The sequence below is a fragment of the Heterocephalus glaber genome, unplaced genomic scaffold, assembly GCF_053883595.1.
Source record: "Heterocephalus glaber isolate CG9 unplaced genomic scaffold, H.glaber_assembly_v1.0 deba00001463, whole genome shotgun sequence".
In the NCBI taxonomy this organism is placed as follows: domain Eukaryota; kingdom Metazoa; phylum Chordata; class Mammalia; order Rodentia; family Bathyergidae; genus Heterocephalus; species Heterocephalus glaber.
This window is the reverse complement of record NW_028258310.1, coordinates 10,434,709-10,456,410: the sequence shown is the minus strand read 5'-3', so window position 1 is coordinate 10,456,410 and position 21,702 is coordinate 10,434,709. Positions and strand designations below refer to the sequence as shown.

Below are 21,702 nucleotides of genomic sequence, written 5' to 3'. Positions count from 1 at the left end.
TTACTATTGAGAAATTCTTGGTCCTCTTGCTCTTCCTTTTTTTTTTTTTTTGGTACTGAGGATTGAACTTGGGACCTTGCACTTTCAAAGCAGGCGGCAGAACCACTGAGCTAAATCCTTGGCCCTCTTGCTGTTCTTTTCATGATTTCTACAGGCTCCAGGCCTCTTGTACTTTGCCTCCTGGGTGGACATGTTGGAGTAGGGCAGGCTGCTGGAGGTGCACAGACCTTTTTGAGACTTGGCTCTGCCACTTAGTGGCAGTGTGATTTTGAGCAAGTTGTTCCATTCCTCCTTTTCCCTAATTATGAAATGAAGGTAAACATAGTTCCTGGTGCATAAAGAATTAAATTCATATGAGAATTAAATTATTAAGCATATTGAAAGCTCTCAGCACAGTGGCTGGTACCTGAGAGATGCTTAGTACAAGACATCCATCACTTCAAGTGCAGTTCCGCATTGGATTGCCCCTGAACACTTGAAGGCCAATTGTCTGGGGATAGTTAGGACTTATGGATAATTTTAGGGGAGAATCAGTCTTTTAGGACTGCTGTTCCTGCTGGCCACTGGCTCACCTCTAATGCCTTTAAGGTCATCTTCTGTGACCTTCTCAGTATTCTTGCTGTTCTTCCAGAGAAGACTCTGATCTCAGAGGAGCTGAGCCAGCTGCAGGAGCTGCTGTGCAACGGCTACTGGGCTTTCGAGTGCCTCACTGTCCGAGACTACAATGACATGATTTGTGGCATCTGTGGTGTGGCCCCTAAAGTAGAAATGGCTCAGAGGAGTGAAGAGAATGTGCTAGCACTGAAAAGTGTGGAGGTAAGTGCCTCTCAGGACCATTGTGACCTTCAGAACTATCACTCACTTTGGCAACCACTTTCCTATGTGATGTCCCCACAGATAGATGACTCCAGTCCTATTTGGGTGAGGCCAGTGGCACGCACGCGTGTGTGTGTGTGTTTGTGTGTATTGGTGCTGGAGATGAAAGCTGGGGCCTTGTGCATGCTAAGCATGTACTCTGTCACTAAGGTACAACCCCAGAGTTTGTCTGGGGATGTGACTCACTGGCAAACTATGACACCCTGGCTCAATCCCCAGCACTGCCAAAAAGAAAAAAGTTTCTTGCCACGGAGCTCACATTCTGGTTTAGGGGAGCCTGGAAACAAAGATTTGTCAGATAGTAATGAGCACTGTGTAACACAATATAAAGTGTAGTCCAGGAAAGTCTCTCTGATGTGACATTTCAGTAGAGATCTGAAACCCATGCACCTTTGGGGAGGAGCATTCCAGGCAAAGGAGCAACAAGAACAGGCTTTAGGACAGTCTTGCTAGGCATGATTGAGGAGCAGCAAGAAGGCTGGTATGGCTGGAGTGAGTGATGGAGGGAATGGTAGGATGTGTGAGGTTCAGAGGTACAGAAAGCAAGATCCTACCCAGGCTCATGTGTGCTATTTTACATGGAGTGAGATGGAGAGCAGTGAAGGTATTGGAGAAAAAGAATAACCTGAAATGCCTTGAGTTCCAAAACTAAAATTTCCACACAAAGATAATACCAAATTCAGATGGCTTCACAGATTAATTATAACAAATATCCAAAAACTGTATTGATTGTAGTTATAAGAGAATAGCAAAAGCCAGGTATAAGGTATAGAGTATTTTGTCATAGGACCCTATATCCTTGAAAACAGAATCAGGTGTTTTTAGTATAAGAGAGCAGGGCTAATTGTACTCATGAATATAGATGTCAGAGTCTTGAATAAGAAAGTAGCAACAAAAAGCAAAATTGTTTCAACATTAGAAAATACATCAGTATAGTTCTCTATTTAGCATATTAAGGGGAAATCTCATTTCATTAGGTCTTTTTAAAAAAGGCTTTCAATATGATTCAACACCCATGTATAATAACACTCTGTACAAATCGAAAATAATAAGGAATCCTTCTTAACCTTGTACAGAGGCTTTTTTTTAAAGTCTCATAGATGGTGCTTTCCAAACATGATCACATGGCTAAGGTAGGCATGGAGTCCCCCTTGGATATGCTAGCAGTTGAACTGATGTTCAGGGTTTCCATTTCTGAACTTTACCATAGTGAACAAGAGGCCTGGGATTTGATCAGGCACCATACCGGCATCTTACATGTTACCACCAGGGAACTTTGGCATGGCCAGCTAAGCATGTTAGATAGAGGTTTAGTGCATACTCTTGTCTTTTTCTTTGTAATTGAATAAAGCAAAAAGGATATCAAGTATTAACTTCTATTTAAAGGATGGCAAGTATAACAATATATGTATAAAAATAAGCATAATACCTCCTGTAGCATTTTAAATGTTCCTTGTAGATAAAATCAACTGTATAAATTTTTTTTATGTGAACCGTTGCTTTTGTGAGTTACTTCACCAAGCAGCTATTTCTAGACTTACTCAAAGTGAGCCTGCCTAATGGTAATACTAAGAATAATGCAGGTCAGATTTAGTAAGCATTTTATTACATATGCTAAGTTCTTACTCTCAGCTTGAGTACTTTACTGTATGACTTAATTCTCACAACATTTGAAGTTTTTATAAACACAAAACAAGTGGGGGGTAGGAGGGGCTAACCCAGGGAACACACACACACACCCTACCCCCCACCCTTCAGAGATGGGCATGAGATTTGCCTTCCCTAGTCTAGTTAGTCAAGTCTGGAGTCTGCATTCCCAAACACTACCAGGCTTACCAGTACCTCCTGGGCCTCCACACTCTGGTGTTGCTGATCACATTTGGCTACAGTGAGTTTTTGGTTTCCAGACTGGACCGAGCCCACCAACAAAGATCACATCTCCTAGTCCTCCTTGGCACCTTCCCTGTCCCAGTCAAGACTCTTCTGTCATAGAATGGAGTACCATTTCCTTCAGTCAGTTTTCAGCATATTTTCCCTTCTATGGGACCAAGTACTACTTTTTTTTTGGAGGGGGGTACCGGGGATCGAACTCGAGACCGTGGGCTTGCGAGGCAGGCAGCGGAACCACTGAGCTAAATCCCCGGCCCTGCCAGGTACTACTTTTTCAAAGACCAAGACATTTTTTCCTTTGTTTTCCCTTTCTTTTTCACTTTTCTTTTGTCTTGTCTTCTGTCCATCTTTATTGGGTATCTAATCCAGGGCTCTGCAAATGCTAGGCAACCACTAAGTAGGACCCATATGACTAATCACAGTAGTAGGATCAGGGTCATACTTTAAGGACCATATAAGGAGAAAAATTGGTCTGGGGATGAAGCTTAATGATAGAATACTTGCCTGGCACATGTCTCAGTTACTCTCTCGTTGCTGGGACAAAATACCCAATACCCAGAAGTTAGAGGAGAGGTTTATTTTGGCTTACAGTTTATTGAAGTTTCAGTTTGTAGTTGGCTGGTTCCAAGGGAAGATAACATGACAGCAGAGAAATAGTTCATGGCAAGTCAGGCAAGAAGCAAAAATTAGGGGAAGTGGAAGGACGGCCATGCCCACAGTGACCCACCTCTTTCCACTGTCAGGGACTGATTAGACCCCCGAATACCTGTAGGGAGGAAGACAAGAAATAAAAGAAAAAGACACAGACAATATTCAGTGTGCAAAGGGGTCCAGGAGAAGCCTGCCTCTAGTAGACATGCTCAACGAACTCCCCAGTGGACCTGCTTTTATTATTCAGCATGAAGCCCAGAGGAGAAAGTAGTGTACTATTCCAGAAACAGCGGCCACAGTAAGATAGGGAACAAGGTAAGGTCCTTCTCCACACCTAGATGCCTGCATTTTATGTTACTCTCAGTAGATGCTGTTTTGCCTCAGGAGCCGCCAGGATTATGGCTTTCCCACACAGCCAGGAAGTCTGTAGCCTTTTGTATACATCTCTGTTCTTGAGGCAAGTTAACACCGACCTTGGGATTTTGGGGCTTGTTTCCTGGCCCCCACCAATCTATACATATCATGGCTGGTCCCCAACACGCACCAGGCTTCGCCTCCCAACATCACACCCAGCCATAAACCCATCGGTGAACTAATTTAGTCACCACACGCCCATGATGTGGGTACATCCCAAAAGCCTATGAGTGTTTTGAGGCTTTGTGGGGAGATATATGGATATAAGCCATAACAGCATGTTCAATTCCCAGCACCAAAAAAAAAAGAAAAATTGATTAGTATCAGCACTAGATGCTTGTAATAAATAAATGCTGCTTGAGGTAGAGTGATACCTGTGTGCTTATAAGAACTGAGAGGGTCTTCTGAAGGAGATGAAGAATCCATGCGGCCTTGGAAGGTGGACAGAATTTCTCTTAAGTAGAATTCTGGATATTCTCACCAGCAGGTATCAGAATTGATGATAGGATTTAGGGCTAGACCTATGTTCACATTCTTGTTCTATCCCTGGTTCCAGTAGTCTCATCTCAGATATCCCCTAGACTTATTTATTAGTAATTAATTGAAAATTATCTGGTATATAAAAGTCATTCAAATGGTAGCTTCCTTTTTCTCACAAGAAAAGGAAAATGATATAAATAAAAGTTTAGAGTGAAAGGACCTGGAGACTGCTTCAGTCTTGGAGAGTATTGTGGTATGGGAGGAAGAAAAGGCAGTTGCTACTAAAGTGTCAATTTCTGGGGAGAGCTAGTAGTGCATGCCTGTCAGATCCTGCCCTTCACTAAGCCTTGGTTTCCCATGTGTATAAAGGAGTGAAGGCTATTGCACTACTAACATTCTGTGGTTCCTTCAGTTTGACCTTTCTAATCTTGATTTTTTAGTTCACCTGGCCTGAATTCCTGGGTTCCAGTGAGGTGAATGTGGAGGACTTTTGGGCCACAATGGAGACTGAGGTTATTGAGCAGGTGGCATTCCCTGCCAGCATCCCTATCACCAAATTTGATGCCTCTGTTATTGCCCCCTTCTTCCCTCCACTCATGAGAGGAGCTGTGGTCGTCAACACTGAGAAAGACAAAAATCTGGTTGTGCAGCCAGTACCTGGTAAGGCTACTTGGTGGCTGACAGGGTTCTGGGAATGGCTCATTTAAGAGTGTGGGCATTGTCTATGGCAAGACAGCACAGTAGTAAAGGGAGGACCAGGCCCACCTAGAGGACTCCTAGAAGGATGATGTCAGCCTGTGACAAAACCTCTGGAAGTGAAAGGCAGGGTGCAGAGTTTTGAAAAGTTATCAGCCATGTGACCCAGAATAGATGCACAGCTTACTGCCACCCTCCTGGGATTCTCTACACTGAGAAGTGAATACTAATGATGAAGTTCAACCCCAAAGGTTTTCATTGAGAAAGTGTATGGTGAGGCCAAGGCATTTGCCTTCGCAACTGATCTTTTGGATGGTTTTATAGATGGTTTGTGGATTATGCATTGAACTAGCTGTGGAGAACATAAATTTCTGACAACTTAGGTTCAATTCCTAGCTATGCTACCTAGCAGCTGTGTGACCTCTGATAAGTCCTTCATTGCCCCGGGGCCTCTGTTCCTACATTTAAAAAGAAGATGTGATCACATTGCCCACCTTCTAGGCTGCTGAGCTAGCATAGCATAATTAGTGATAGCCTTCTACTTTTTTCTTTTTAAACTGTAGCTCACAGTAAAAGATGCATTTTGCGTCATGGCCCAGAAATCCACATGGTATGCATGTGTATATCTAACTGAAATGAACTTTCATAAAACTACTTTTCCACATTGATACTGTGTACTTTTGATCTTATTTTATCTCATTTTCAAAATTTTGGCTGTGACCTATTAAATTGATTTAATAGGTACTTAGTATGCTGTAATCCACTTATTCTATAACATTGCTTTCTAACATTAGCTGTGGAGGTCCCACCTCATTCATATTTGCTGCTTCAGGGCCCACGAATTTTTTTGGAAAGTCCCCACCTAGTTCCCTTTATTAACCGGGATCATGCCATATAGAGAACATTTGTGAAATACAGCTCCTGATCCTCTTGTTGACGGTATAGTAAGTATCTGTGCTCTTGGTTCTAGAAAACACAAGGCTTTGGATTAAAAGCTGATGCATCTTAGGGTTCTTTGCAGTGTCTTATCTGTGCTGGGTTTCTCATGTAGCTGTTCCAGGACACGTTCCAGTTCTGAGAGACTTTAGATATCTGCCGAAGTCAGAGCCCTGCCTTGAGTCCCATTTCTCTCGGCACATTGGAAAGTGCTCAGTGCAGAGCTGCCTTCTATTGCTTGCTATTCTGCAGGCTTAGTCCCCTTGTTCCTATCCTGAAGCATTGGGGAACTACCCATGGGCGCTGGTGGCTGGCAGCAGCACCTCCCATCTGCACCATTATCTCTTGCAGGCAATGGCAGTGTCTTGGTGAGGCTACTCCAGGAAGGCACCTGCAAGCTTGAGGAAATTGGCTCCTATAGTGAAGAGGAGCTGCAGCATCTGCTGGGGCAGTGTGACATCCCTTTCAAAGCCGAAGACTGCAGAGTGAGTATTGAGGCCACTTGTAGAGATCCAGGCTTGGGGAACAGACCGGTGGGTCTGTCTGCTTATCTGAGTAAGACATGAACACCTCCTTTGGGCAGTTACTATTAGAGAGCCTGGAAGATGGCAGTAGCCAGATCATTACATGTATGTGAGTCCTTGGCTTATAGTCAGTCCCTCCTATTAAATGTAGTGGGCCTGGACTCTGATCAGGAATCTTGACTTCTTTTTTGATGTATGACCTTAGATAAGCTATGTGGACCCTTGACTTACGAGCTCAATTCGTTTGTGAGAGCTGGTTGTAACTCAAGTTGGTTGTAAGTCAAGACTTTTTCCCATAAGAAGTAATGGAAATACCCATAATGCATTCCAGACCTCCCAAAGCACCCCTTAACTAACCTTTTCATAATAAAAAAGCGTTGTATAATGTGTGTAATTTATCAGAAACCAAAAGTTTTCCTAGTGTATTCACCAAAGTTATAAAATGTGCCTAGTTTACCAGAAACAACAATTTCATACTGTACTCACCTTTCAGGTTGACATCTTTGTCTTGGGGGAGGATGAAATGGAAGGTGGTTATTGTTTGGAAGAAGAATCCCCTTCCACAGGAGCATCGGAATGGCTCTGTGGTGTCCTTTCTCTCCTTAAAAGAGTCTGTAGCCCATTAGAACCTGCTTCTGCCCAAGTCTCAGCCTTTTCAAAACTAAAAACTGGTCTAAGTTTGTCTGTTTCTGTCTTTTCTTTAACGCTCTTCTGTAGTATATGACATTGTCATTAAGCAAGTGAATGCAATGATTGGCTTTTTCTCCGGGTGTGTCTTCTCTACAAATTTTGGAGCTCTGTCCATTTTTTCAGGATTTCTTTTATTTCAGAAGATCTTTGCTGCACTGATTTGTTTTGTTTTGTTTTGTTTTTCCCCCATTAACTTTATTGGTTCATTTTAGGTATAAAATACATTTATATACATCATTGGGATCTTGTACCATTACTTGAGTATCTTGTTTCTTTTTTTTTTTCCCCTTCCCCTGCCCGCCCTTCACCCCCTCCACCCTTCTCCCTGTTTGCAAAGATTTTTTTTCCATTTTTTTCCTTTTCTCATATTTTTTCTTTTCCCTTCTTTCCTTTCCCCTACCCCTCCCACTTCAAGACCTTTTCTTCCTATTACACAATACCAATTATACATTTTTTAAATTAAAATATCAAGACCTAGGAGACATTACCACAGATTTTACAGAATTTAAAAGGATATAGAAAACATTTCAAAAATCTGTTTTGAAATAAATTTGACAACTTCTGAGAAGTACCTTGGAAGACAAATTAATGAAACTAACTCTAGAGGAAATATAAAATTTGAATAGCACCTATTAAAGAAAGTATATTCCTAGCTTGAAAACCTACCTATATGACAACAACAGGCTCGTATACATTTTAACTGATAAATTATATCAAACATTTAAAGCGGAGAAAAAAAGGAACACTTCTCCCCTCATTTTAGGAAATCAACATTGTGCTAATCCTAAAACTGGATAAAGATAATAGAAGAAAAAAGTATGAACATAGATAGAAATTTGTTTAACAAAACTATTAGAAGTCAGATCTGGCAGTTTGTAGAAAGTGGTTTTATTATAGGGATGGCAGTGTTGGTTCAGCATGGAAATTCCACCCCCAAAAGTCATCATTTTAACAGAGGAAAGGAAAAAGCCATATGATCCTGTCACTAGTTGGAGAAAAAGTATTGGACTAAATTCCCCAACTGTTCATGGTAAAAGCTATCAGGAGACTAGAAGTAAAACAGAACCTTCTCAACAGATTAAAGACATGTACTCCATACTTCCAGTGAGAACACCTTATATGAATGGAGAAGATACAATGCTTTCTCCTTAAGGTGGGGAACAAGGGCAGATATGCTTACCCTTCATCTGTCCATTAAACTTTGAAACCTAGGCCCAAACCAAAGTAGTCTGGAAATAAAATGACACAATTAGGATAGGATTGGCAAGGTAGAAGCAAAATCTTTATATGTAGATGAAATCATCTACAGAGAAAATACTAAGAAATCTCTAGGAGCCCCTAGAACTTGTATTTGAATTTAGCAGGATTAGAAAACACAAGGTATATATAAAAATTCAGGTCTGTGTATACTTGCTATAAATGAAGAATGGTATATTGAAATTTGAGTTATGTAGGAGTACAAAGGACCTAGAAAAGTAAAAAGAAAAAAAAACAGTGTTGGAAGAGGTTTAGTACCTAATTTTAAGACTTCTAAAGCTACAGTGATCAAGGCAGTGTTGATGTAAGGAAAGACATATAGATCATTGGAATAAAACAGACAATCTAGAAATAGAACCACACATATATGGTCCATTGAGTTATGAAAGATTATTTAACTTTAACATTTTATAGAATATAAACTCCATTCAAGAGCTGAGGAAAAGATAGTATTTTCAGCAAATGGCATGAGAACACCTGGTATCCATATATAAAAAAGTTAGCCTCAACCCTTTATTTCCATACATAAAAATAACTTGAAGGGATCTATGAACCTAAATATGAAAGCCTAAAAGTATAAAACTTTAAGAAGAAATTATAAGGGAAAATGGTCATGAATTTAGGGTAGGCAAGAACTACCTAGGATACAAAAAACATGATGTATAAAAGAAAAAAATTGATGAGATTCCATCAAAATTTAGAACTTTAAATGACATCATTAAAATGAAAAGTAGTCCTTAAACAGACCATATTTACATTGCATATAACCTATGACCAGAATATATAAAGAACTCTCACAGCTCATTAATAGACAACCCAATTGAAAAGTAGACATAAGATGATAAACAGCCAATACAGCACAGGGAAAGGTGTGCAACTCTAGAATCAGAAAAATATTAATTAGTACAATAACAAGATTGAATTATACACTCATTAGGGAAATGAAGTTAAAAGTTTTAAAAGCCTTGTCATGACTTTTTGTTGGATTCTCCCCCTTTGCATTTATTTTGTCACACCCAATGGATTCATTTTGCTGGGCTTCCAGGGGTTGTGATCCTCATTGTCTTTTCCTAGGATATTGTCTAAAATTTTTTGGAGTGCCAGTTTAGTATTCATGAAGTTTCTGAGGTGCTCTTTATCATGAAAGTATCTTATTTCTCCATCAATTTTGGAAGATAGTTTTGCAGGGTACATCAGTCTGGGTTGGAGGCTGTTTTCCTTTAGAGCTTGAAATACATCACTCCAAGCTCTTCTTGCCTTGAGGGTTTGCATTGAGAAGTCTGCTGTGATTCTGATGGGCTTTCTCCTTTGTATGTGATTTGTTTCTTTTCTCTCACTGCTTGTAGAATTTTATTCTTCTGTTGGATTTCTGGAATCCTAACTATTATATGCCTATGTGTAGATTTTTTTTGATGAAGGCTAGCTGGAGTCCTATATGCCTCACTTATCTGTATGTCAAGTTCTTTTCCCTGCCTTGGGAAGTTTCCTGCCATCACTTCTGTGAAGAGTTTTTTTATGTCATCTGCACTCTCCTCTTTCTTCATTGACTGATCAGTCTTATGTTATTCTTTGCATCGTCTAGCAGCTGCTGGATTGATTTCTCGTGTTCCCTTACAATTTTAAAGCATTTTTTCTTTTCCTGGTCACTAATTGCAATCTTATCTTCTATATCTGAAATTCTACCCTCGCATTGGTTCATTCTGCTGCGCAGACTTTTGATGGAGTTTTTAATCTCCTGGAAATCTGTTTGCATCTGTTTTATGGATTCCATTTGTTTCCTATGTTGGGATTCCATCATGTTCCTCAGGTCCTCTATTTGATTAATCATGTCTTGCACCATGAGCACAATCTTTGCTGTTACTTGAGAAATTATTTCTGATTTTATTTTTCCCAGATCCTCTTTTGTTGCCAGTTCAGAGAGTCCAGGTGGTTGAGTATCAGATTGTTCCATCTCGTTTCCCTTTGGGGTTGTTGTAGGTGATCCAGAAGTCTGTGTTTGAGGCTTGTTTACATGTCTTCTCATTTCCACGGTGGGAGGGGCAGCTCACCTTCTCTGCCCTCGGAGCGTGGAATGGTGGCAGGGGAGCCTCCTTCTGGGTGCTGGGACTGGCTCACCTTCTCTGCCCTAGGAGCGCGGAATGTTGGCAGGGGAGCTTCCTTCCGGGTGCTGGGACTGGCTCATCCTCTCTGCCCCAGGAGCATTGAATGGCAACAGGGGAACTTCCTTCCAGGTGCCGGGACTGGCTCACCTTCTCTGCCCTAGGATCGTGGGCCTGGCTCACCTTCTCTGCCCTAGGAGCGTGGAATGGTGGTGGGGGAGCCTCCTTCCGGGTGCCAGGACTGGCTCACCTTCTCTGCCCTAGGAGCGTGGAATGGCGGTGGGAAACCTCCTTCCAGGTGCCAGGACTGGCTCACCTTCTCTGCCCTAGGAGCATGGAATGGCGGCGGGGAAGCACTGATTGTTGATATACCCCCTCTTCAGAAAGCTCCTCAGATGCCATTCTCAGTTGCTCAGGCAGAAATTGCTGAAGCTCCTATGTAGACAATTCCTCTGAGTGTTTCTCCACCAGTTCCGCAGCATCACCATTGTCTATCTGCAATCCTATGGACTCTGCTATAGTGAGGGTGTCATCAACCACAGGGTCAATTGAAGGCTCAGGTGCCTCTACACAGCCTTTAAAGTCTCCTATATAATTTTAGGCCACACTTTCTTTCAGACAGATCTCAGTGTCCTTAGACACGGGCCCAAAATTTCTCAATTAACCCCACACAGGAAAGGATGTTGTAATGTTCCTTCCAGAATTCTTTAAGGGTTAAATCTGTATCAGATCATCTGGAAGCACTTCAGGAACAGTTCCGTCCATAGGCTGTAGTAGAGGAGTTACATTAAGTGGGAGGAACTTGACTGAGAGCCATGGGAATTCTTTAGCTAATTCTTCCAGATCTCATGGGTGAGCAGGAGCGTTGTCTGTGGTGAGGAGAGCCTTGAGTGGTAAACAGTAGGACAGAAAGCCTCCCTGATCCACTCAAGAAAAAGTACTCTTGTTACCCAGGCTTTTGCATTAGATCTCCACATGACCCCTAGCTTATTCTTCATGACTTTGTTTTCTGAACAATCTAGGGATCTCAGAGTGATAAACTAAGAGAAGAGAGGCTTTATCTTGAGGTCACCACTCACATTGGCACGTAGCAGTAAGGTTAGTCTGTCCTTCATAGGCTTGTACCCTGGCATTTTCTTCTCTTCTGGGTAATGTATGTTCTCCTGAACATGTTCTTCCAGAAAAGGCCAGTTTCATCACAATGGAAAACTTGATGGGAGCAAAAGCCATATCTCTGTATCATCGTTTCGAAGTTGTATATGTAATTTTCAGCAGCCCTTTTATCAACACTGGCTGCTTCACCATGCCTAGTTAGGATATGAACTCCAGTTCTCACTTTAAAATTCTGAAACTACCCCTTACTGGCACAAAATGTTTCACCATTATCACTCATTGATGGATTATCCTTTACAAGATCTGCATTTATAGCCCTAGCTTTTTCACAAATTATAAACCCAGGCTATAAGCTGTCGTCTGCCTTTCGTTTATCCACACTAATAGCCTTTCTACCTCATCTAACTCTGTTGATCATGACTTACTAATTTGAGTAACACGTTTAGCAACACTAGCTTCCTTATACAAATCTTTTTTCTGTAAGATTGTCAAGATGGTGGATTTTGACATGCTGTACATATTAGTGAGATCACTCACAAGAACGCTGCTCTCATATTTCTCCACAGTTTCCTTCTTTTCTTTTTTTCTTTTTTCTTTTTTTTTTTTTTTTGCTTAAATTCTTTTATTGGTACATTTTAGGTACACAATACATTTACATTTATCTTTGGGTGCTTGTACCTGTACATGATGCATCTTAGTTCTTATTTTTTCCCCATTACCTGTGCACCCTTCACCCCTCCTCCCTTCCCTATTTACATAGACTTCATTTCCATTCTTTTTTTTTTCTTTTCTCATAATTTTTCCTTTCCATTCTTCCCTTTCCTCATCTCCTCCCACCACCCCTACCCCTTTGGACCTTTTCCTGTTTCAGAGTATCAATTGTTAGTTATTAATCCTTTTCATCCTTATTTACACTTCCAGTTTCTCATTTCTCACACTAGAGAAACTATTCAGTATTTACACGTGTGTCTTACTTAATTCACTTAAGAGTATGGCCTCAATATGCACCCATTTAGCTATTAATGACTCTAGTTTCTCATTCTTTATGGCTGAGTAGTACTCCATTTTATTAAAAAAACACATCTTCTTTATCCAGTTTCCAGTTGATGGGCACTTGGGCTGTTTCCAAGCTTTAGCTATTACAGACTGTGCTGCTATAAACATGGGTGCACATATATCACTGTGGTATGATTCTTTTTAATTCTTTGGGGAAGATACCCAGCAGGAGAATAGCTGGGTCAAATGGGACCTCCACCCCTAGTTCTTTGAGGTATCTCCACACTGATTTCCATAGTGGTTGCACCAGTCTACACTCCCACCAGCAGTGGAGCAGGGTTCCTTTCTCTCCACACCTCCGCCAGCATTTGTTATTGGATGATTTCATGATGGCAGCCATTCTTTCTGGGGTGAGGTGGAATCTCAGTGTTGTTTTCATTTGCATCTCTCAACCAGTGATCTTGAACATTTTGTTTCAGAAAGATCCCCCAAACGAACATTGCACAAATAATGATCTGGAAAAAAAACTCCAATTAGTTAGCAGACTCCACATAAGCCAAACTTCTCCCTAATTTAAATTTCGATACAGTCATATGACACGCGATGGAAACACAATCTGAGAACTATGTTATTAGGCCATTTAATCTGTGTGTATCCTTATTTACACTTTCAGTTCCTCACACTAGAGAAACTATTTGGTATTTACAGATATGTGTCCTATTTATTTCACTTAAGAGGATGGCCTCAATATGCATCCATTTAGCTATAAATGTCTCTAGTTTCTCCTTCTTTGTGGCTGAGTAGTACTCCATTTTATTTAAAAAAACACATTTTCTTTATCCAGTTTCCAGTTGATGGGCACTTGGGCTGTTTCCAAGCTTTAGCTATTACAGACTGTGCTGCTATAAACATGGGTGCACATATATCACTGTGGTATGATTCTTTTTAATTCTTTGGGGAAGATACCCAGCAGGAGAATAGCTGGGTCAAATGGGACCTCCACCCCTAGTTCTTTGAGGTATCTCCACACTGATTTCCATAGTGGTTGCACCAGTCTACACTCCCACCAGCAGTGGAGCAGGGTTCCTTTCTCTCCACACCCCCGCCAGCATTTGTTATTGGATGATTTCATGATGGCAGCCATTCTTTCTGGGGTGAGGTGGAATCTCAGTGTTGTTTTCATCCTCATCTCTGAAATGACCAGTGATGTTGAACATTTTTTCATATGTTTATTTGCTGCTTTTACTTGTTTGTCTGAGAAATGTCTGTTCATTTCTGATGCCCATTTTTGAATTTGGGGGTGGTCTGATTTTTTTCAGTTCTTTATACATTTGAGATAGTAGCCCTTTGAGTTACAGCTGCTAAAAATTTTTTCCCACATTGTAGGTTGTCTGTTAGCTCTGTTGGTGGTTTCTCTTGCAGTGCAGAAGCTTTTTAATCAGATGAAATCCCAGTTGATTCTTTTCTGCTATTTCCCGTGCTACTGAGGTTTTGTTCACAAAGTCTTTTCCTATGCCAATATATTCAAGAGTTCTACCTAACTTATCTTCCAGCAAGTTTAGTGTTTCTGTCTTAATATTTAGATCTTTAATCCACTTCGATCTTAGTTTAGTGCATTGTGATAGGTATGGGTCTAGTTTTAATCTCTGACAAGTTGAAATCCAGTTTTTGCAACACCATTTATTAAATAGGTTATCTTTCCTCCAATGAGGGTGGTTGGCTCCTTTGTCAAAGATGAGGTGGCTGAGGATGTCTGGAGTTGTTTCTGCATCTTCTAATCTGTTCCACTGATCCTCGGATCTGTTTCTTTGCCAGTACCATGCTGTTTTTATCCTTCTTCTTTTCTATTGTGATTGCTTTCTTTACTTTCCCTTCCTTCCTTTGCTTCTTTAGCTTTCTTGGGGCCATTTTGATAGCAGTAATTGTTGCAATTATGTAAAGCACTGACCAAAATCCTGTCCATGAACACGCATATCTGGGCTCAGACTGACGCTTACAAATGCTTACATACACTTTTCTGGCATCTCGAGTCTGTTTACAGCTGCACAAATGGCTGGCATTTGGGCCATAACTCAAGACTTTGGTCATTAGTTAAAACTGAAATTCCAGTCGTAACCCAAGTTGTTCATATATGAGGCCAGTAACTCAAGGGTCCACTATATCTTACATTTTGAGCTTCATTTTCCTCATTTGTAAAACTGAGATAATTAAAATGCATCTCACAAGTTTATGGTAAAGAATGCATTATAATGTCTGCTTTTCAAGCTCTATGAAAGTGGTTGCTATTACATGTATAGATTGTATATGTGTATGTATGGGATTTACCTGTACAGTACTTTATTATCCTTTATATTTCTGTGCTATTGAAAGTATGCTTTCTTTAAATTCAAATTCGAATATTAGCTCCTCTTTGAAAGTTTCTCTGACCTCTAAAAACTAGAAGGCCCCAGGCCCTAGACTTTAGCACCCCAGTCATTCTCATTGGTCTTTTGTGACCTATCTTTGTGGGGGCTTCCATTTGCCCACCTGTGCCTAGAGGAGCATTGGCTGGGTTGGCTTAAAGACCCATTCCAGCCTGGCAGATGATCTTTTTACTTTGGGTATGGAGAGCACATTTAATGCTGAGCACCAGGCTTGATCCCTTAGCTTTCACTCCTGTGCTTTCAATCTTGTCCTTCTCCAGGATCAGCTCTGTTTCTCTTTATTGGCCCTCTATGAATCTGTACAGAATGGAGCCAGAGCTAGACAGCCCCCACCGCATCTCACTGGGGGTAAAATCTTCAAAGTGTGCCCCCATCAGGTAAGAGGATAACTAGGGGAGAACTTTGGGTGAATTTGCTGATGTTAAGCTGCTCCACGGTCTGATCCAGCTCATCCTTTGGGGTTTGGGACTCCAGTTGCTGTGCAGCCTGTGGAGTAACTGCATGAGAGTCGGTATCATAGTCTGGGCTGAGGACGGAGCCTTGGTGACTTGTCACTGTGCATTTATTATGTACCCTACCCTGTGTTCAACCATGAGTCACCTGTTAAAAGTACAGAGTAAGCAACAAAGATGTACTTCTTCCCCAGTTGACTTCATATTTTAGTGAGGAAACAAAAGTTGCCCTGGCTTGTAATGATAGCTCTGAAGGAAACAGACAAGGGGCTGAAATAGAAAGTAACAGGGAGGGACACACAGCGAAGGCTGTCCTGAGGGTAGCCATTCTACCCCAGTGACAAGCCAGGGAAGGAGTGTTCCCCAGCAGAGGGACCACTAGAGGCCAGAGTAACCACTGGGATTTTATTTCAAAAGTGGTGAGGGGCCTTTTGGATGGTATTGAATGGGAAATTGGGTCCGATTTTTGGTTTGGTTTGTTGTTTTGCTCCACTGGGCAGTGAGACCAGGGACTTAGGCATGCAGTGCACTCAACCACTAAGCTACATTCCCAGCCCTTTTTTGAGACAGTGTCTTGCTATGCTGCTTGACATTGAACTTGGTTTCCTCCTACCTTAACCTCCCAAGTAGCTGGGATTACAGGCATATGCCGCTGTACCCAGCTTGATTTTGATTTTGGGAAGACCATTCCATATGTTTTTAGAAGGGTGTGGATGCAATAGGCACTAGGATAGCTCCAGGACGGGTTGTATACTTGATGACAGAATAGAATTGGGAAGATACTGGAATACAGAACCCAGGGCTATTAACAAGTACTGAATAGGGTGCAGAGTGTCCTTGGCAGAGCCTCAGCTCACTGAGATGTTTGAGTCAACAGGACAACTGTAGAAAGAGCCCGAGTCTATCAACCCCTTGGAGAAAAGCTGTGTCTAAAGGAGGTGCTTCAACCTGGGTAGATCAAAGCCTGCTGAGAGGGTGGTGTGCATGTGACTGGAGGGGTCCTCTCCTGAAAAGCAGTTGAAGAGCTGTCTTGGGCTGTGAGGGGCAATGTATGATTTGGAACTGACTGCCAGGTGGGTGTGAAGGCAGGATTCTCCATTGTACCCAGAGCTGTCTGGTAATGGAATGGAATGATGATGAAGCCTGAGGGGCCCTAGACTACACCAGCCCTCCCATCTGGTCAGCATATTGGGGTCAGGTGAGGAGCTCCCTCAAATACAGATGCTTAGACCCAGAGACCATAATTCTTTAGTCTTGGGCTGGGGCCCAGGAATCTTCATCTTTAACAAGCTATTAACTACTGGTGCTGTGCAGCTAGGATTAGGAACTACTAGATGATGCTTGGTAGTACTGTGGAAGGAGTGGAAGTTAGAGGAAATGTCCTGAAGTGCCTTTCAGCCTAAATTGAGGACAGGATGTCCTGACTCTTCTCTCAGGAGGATGAGCCAGTGACTCATTTAGGGGCAAAATTAGGACGACAGCAGAATGTCATGGACTCTGGTAAAATGGCCCTGGCTCAGTCATGAACCTGATTGTTCACCTTCTTGGGGACAAGTGAGCTAGGACCCTACTGTTGGAATTGGAGTTAGAGCTTCTCAACTCTGGCTGGGCCCTCCATCTCCCTCCAGGTGGTTTGCGGCTCCAAGTATCTTGTCCGAGGTGAGAGTGCCCGTGACCATGTGGATCTGCTTGCCTCTTCCCGCCACTGGCCTCCTGTCTATGTGGTAGACATGGCCACACCTGTGGCCCTGTGTGCTGACCTCTGCTACCCAGAGCTGACCAGCCAAATGTGGGGGAAGAACCAGGGCTGTTTCTCTAGCCCTACCGAGCCACCTATGGTAAGTCTCCTCCTGAGAAACTGGAATAAGTCCCTCAGTTGAATATATCCTGCTCCCCTGGCTCTTGAAGGGGCCCAGCCTGCCTGGGAACCATTGCTAGCATTCTTTTTCTCCACCAATATCTTGTCTTGATGTGCTGAAACCAGCATTTGCTCCACAACTTTTTACTGAGTTACCACTGTATGTGTCGCCATTGTGTGTGCTTGAGGTATCCCAAACACAGGTATCTTGTGTTAAAAGAGCTTGCCTTCCAGATAAGCTTGAAAATGCCACCTTTGAGAATCTCAACCCAACCAGACCCTGGGCTAAGCCCTCAGCACTGATTTTCTCTGACTCTCTTTTTTTTAAAAGAGGAAACTAAGGCCCAGAGCAGGAAATGGCCTTGACCAGAGTTAGACAGCAGATCTGTGGCAGAACCCTTGTCTCTGTGTCTTGGTAAATTGTGCCAGACAGACTTAGCAGTCACACGCCCTCCAGGGCTCACCTTCAGCCTTTGCTGGAAGGGACATTAGGACAGATGCTAGGAAGGGGGGAAGGATCAGAAGGAAAGTGAGTGCCCCACCACTGTATGTTTGGGAAAGAAGGCCTCTGGCTTTGACTTGGAGGGGACGTTGTTGTCATCACTCCCACGTTCTAGGAGCTTGTGCTGGGGGCTCAGGAAAGGTTTTTAGCCTCCCTCCCTCTGAGGTGTTTCTCACTCTGCTGCCTGAATTGACAGTGTATAATGATAATAGCAGCTCAAGCAATCCAACATCTGTTCTGTGGGGTGGGTGCTATTCTGTCCCTCTTTGTTACATGGGAAACTGAGGCAGAGGGAGGGGGATGATGTTTGACCTTAGGAGATAAGCTACACCACAGTGCTAGAGTTTAAACAAAGTTGACCTTTGCTCTCACCAGCTACAATACATACCTTGGTCATTTCCTCTTGTCAAAATGGCTTCTCGTCTCTCTTCTAGACCGTGTCCTGCCCCGAGCTTTTGGACCAGCATAATTCCGTGGACACGACAGAGGCTGAACATGCTGTCCAACACCCAGTCACCAAGAGTGCTACTCGGCGCATTGTCCATGCAGGCACACAGCCCAGTCCTGGTGACCCCAGTGCTGGGCACCACTCCTTATCCCTGTGCCCTGAATTGGCACCTTATGCATCTATTCTAGCCTCCATTATGGACAGCAAATCAAATAATGTCCGCCAACGTCCCATTGCCTTTGACAACGCCACCCACTATTACCTCTACAACCGCCTCATGGACTTCCTCACCAGTCGTGAGATTGTCAACAGGCAGATCCATGACATTGTACAGAACTGCCAGCCTGGCGAGGTGGTCATTCGTGACACCCTCTACCGCCTTGGGGTTGCTCAGATCAAGACAGAGCCTGAGGAAGAGGGTGAGGAAGAGGAGGCGGCCACAGTGGCAGAATAAGCCAGGGACTGCATCATCTCTCTCAAGCCATAGTACAGCCTTTGCCCAAGGCAGATCTGTCCAGGGACCTGCAGAAGCAGTCACCTGTAGGCAGAGTCTCTGACTGCTGGGACTGACCAAAGAGCTTCCATTTTCTGAGCATACTAGGGCCCAGAGTTATGCTTCTCTGCCATCTGGGGCTCAGGACAGGGGTCAGGAAACCCCTTACTGGCCCTGAAAGAGCACTTGTAGGAGGTAGTATGCTGGAGGGAGGCGAGGGAGGCTGAAGGAAAGGCTGGTAGCCAGCACCCCAGGGCTTGATGCAAGGTGGGGTAGAGGTCCTGGGTTGGGGTGAGGTAGGAGTCTGCACTAGGTGAGGTGTCCCATCTGGGGGAAACCCAGTCCAACCCTAGAGCTACACAAGCTCCTTAGCCTCTGACTGGGGCCTTGGTGGCCACATTCATACTAGGCACCCCTTCGGGCTCTTGACTCTTCCCAAAGGGGGGATGCATTTTTCTCCAGTTCTTCCTGCACCACATTTGGGGGAAACTGAGGAGGGAGGAACAGTCAGCCACAGCTTTCTTCCAGGACTGTCCTCTTCCTTGAGCTTTGGGAAAGATAATCCCCTTCTTCCTTTCCCTTACCACTGCTGCTGCACCCTCCATCCTCTCTGGGCCCTGGGACCCTCACCACAGAGGGGATCTGGCCCATGGTCCTGTGACATAACTTGGCAGCAGTAGGAAAACTCCCTTCTGTGAAGGGGAAGCAGACTGGGCCACACAGAAACAGCAGGACTGGCTCAAGTGCCCATGGTTTGCTTAGGGCCCAGGAACAGGCCAAGTGTTTTAATTTATTGAGAGGAGTGGAGTAGGTGGCTTCCCCCCCTTCCCCCAACAAGAATAAAGTTTATTAAATTATCTGGTTTTGATGAAGTAAGGGCCAGTTCCATGCTCATTGTGTAGGGCACAATGTGGTCAAACTTCTAGGGTCCTGGGCTTGTCACTTCGTGTCAAGGAGGAACAGAGAAGATCCTAAGGAGTTTGCATCCACTTATGTGACCCAAAATACCAGAGGCTGGGTGTGTTAATGCTGTTAGTTTAATGTTTACAAAGAACATCCCGAAGCATGACTGTTAGTTATGATGTGTCAGCTTGGGGGACTGCGAGCCTTTTGATTGGTGTGGCCAGCCACACACCAAGGTCCTCTACCTTCCAGGCCAGAATGACAAGGTACTGGGCAGAGCACCCCTCAACATTTTAGCTGCCACGTGGCTCATTACAGCAATGCCAGATCCAGGGTGGGGTGGGCTGCCAAGTGAAGAAAGCTGTAGGGCAAGGGCTGGAAGGTTCCATTAGATTCATACAAAGGAGCCACCTTGCCCCTGGGGACCTGTGGTCTTGTCCACTCCTGCCGCACCACTGGTTCAGAGTGCAGTCCCACCACTTGCTGGGTTGCCTGGCCACAAGGAGCCTTGTTTTCTCAACATCCAGGCACTTCATCCAAATAGTCCATTTCCATAAAGACATAAGGGGATTTGGGAAGGGAAATGCAAATAATGGTAGGAGTGAGTTGTCATAGCGAACAAGTCCAATATGAGAAGAGTGGGGGAGGGTGGAAAGGGCTCAGCCCCTAAATGGCAGTGATGGCCCAGCCTCTGGCAGTGGTGTCTTTTGACCTCCCCCAGACCCTTCACATTCCCAGGTTTTAGAGCTGGGCCAAGCTGTGGAAACAACCAAGGGCAGAGTTTGTATGTTCTCCCTATGTTGCCCCATCCATGAGGAGGTGAAGCTTGGCAGTGGCGAGGCAGTACTCCCTGTCAACACCACCTCAGCAGAACTGGTAGTTGTTGGGCTGCAGCATTGGCTGGGTGATGTCCCCTGCCTCACAGCAGGCCAGGTGCTCGCTGGAGCTTTCTTCCTCTGGCTCACTGTTGCTGCTGCTGCTGCTGCTGCTTCCACCGCTGTTGCCACTGCCACCACTGCTGTTGCCACTGCCACTGCTGCTGCTTGGCAGATTGGCATAGTCCTGAGGGTGGGAGGTAACAGTGACAGTCCAGAGCATTAGGCCTAGCCCTGCATGCTCTACCGAGCCATCCAGCCACTCTGTGCCCAGGCCCCCTCACCTGCTCTTTCCTCTCGGCTTGGACCTGCTCCTGGAGAAGGAAGCAGATCTGCTGGAAAGTGGGTCTGTGGGTGGGCTCCAGGTCCCAGCAGGCCTGCATGATGCTGTATCTGGAGATAGGACAGAAGTTGCCCATGTGAAGCTCCTCAGTGTCTAGGGCCCACTACATACATCCCTACAGAGCCCTGTCCAGTGGAGGTCCCCAGACCTAGTCCAAAGTGAGTTTGGGGGCTATGGATGGAGCTCAGTGGTGGATTGATTGCCTAGCATGCATGGGGCTCCATGTCCCATCTCCAGCACTGGGGAAGGAAAAAAAGTTAGGTACAAAACTTAGGCTATGTCTTTGGCATGCTTTACCTCAATCCTTATGGTAACCCTTGGAGAATGTATTCTCATCACCCCCATTTTGAGAGATGAGTCTGGTGTCCTCAAGGTCATTGTAATAACAGTCTGAGTTAAAGGGCCTGCCCCAGTTCAGAGCTTCTCAGAACATCCCCCATTATACCTGGGAAACCAGTGGAAACCGTGAACTAGGAAAGAGGGCTTATTTTAGAGTCTACTGTGGGGAGATGAAATCTGGCCCTGGAGCGTTTTGGGCAGAGAAAGACCAGGATCACACACCCACTCCAGCCCCTTCCAACCCATCCTGGCCATCCTCTTCCCCCCCGAGACCCTTTCACATACATGTTCTTTGGGGCAAAGGCAGGCTGAGCCATTTGATACCCATCTTTCACCAGTTTGTAGAACTTGCTGTTCACCAGGATGCCAGGGTATGGGTTCAGCCCTGCAAAGACCGGGATCATGTAAAGGGCCACACACTGCTTGCTGCCTTCTTCCCCCACA

At 44.0% G+C, this 21,702-nt stretch overlaps 2 protein-coding genes across 5 annotated transcripts in view; one reads left to right on the top strand and one right to left on the bottom strand.

The window, feature by feature from the left end:
* Window positions 1–19,655, top strand: part of Hmgxb3 (HMG-box containing 3) — a 71,640-nt gene extending 51,985 nt beyond the window's left edge. For all 3 annotated transcript variants that reach the window (XM_087180595.1, XM_004854411.4, XM_004854410.4), the window contains 6 exons: window positions 632–816; window positions 4,752–4,971; window positions 6,295–6,428; window positions 15,306–15,422; window positions 17,126–17,335; window positions 18,292–19,655. In XM_087180595.1, the coding sequence (XP_087036721.1) occupies window positions 632–816; window positions 4,752–4,971; window positions 6,295–6,428; window positions 15,306–15,422; window positions 17,126–17,335; window positions 18,292–18,759 (1,334 nt within the window). In that variant the 3' untranslated portion in view covers window positions 18,760–19,655. The remainder of the gene's footprint in view (window positions 1–631; window positions 817–4,751; window positions 4,972–6,294; window positions 6,429–15,305; window positions 15,423–17,125; window positions 17,336–18,291) is intronic.
* Window positions 19,656–19,817: 162 nt separating this feature from the next.
* Csf1r (colony stimulating factor 1 receptor) overlaps window positions 19,818–21,702 on the bottom strand; it is a 28,765-nt gene continuing 26,880 nt past the window's right edge. For both annotated transcript variants that reach the window (XM_004854406.4, XM_004854408.4), the window contains exons 19-21: window positions 21,544–21,643; window positions 20,861–20,969; window positions 19,818–20,763 (exon numbers count right to left, since the gene is read on the bottom strand). In XM_004854406.4, the coding sequence (XP_004854463.2) occupies window positions 20,566–20,763; window positions 20,861–20,969; window positions 21,544–21,643 (407 nt within the window). In that variant the 3' untranslated portion in view covers window positions 19,818–20,565. The remainder of the gene's footprint in view (window positions 20,764–20,860; window positions 20,970–21,543; window positions 21,644–21,702) is intronic.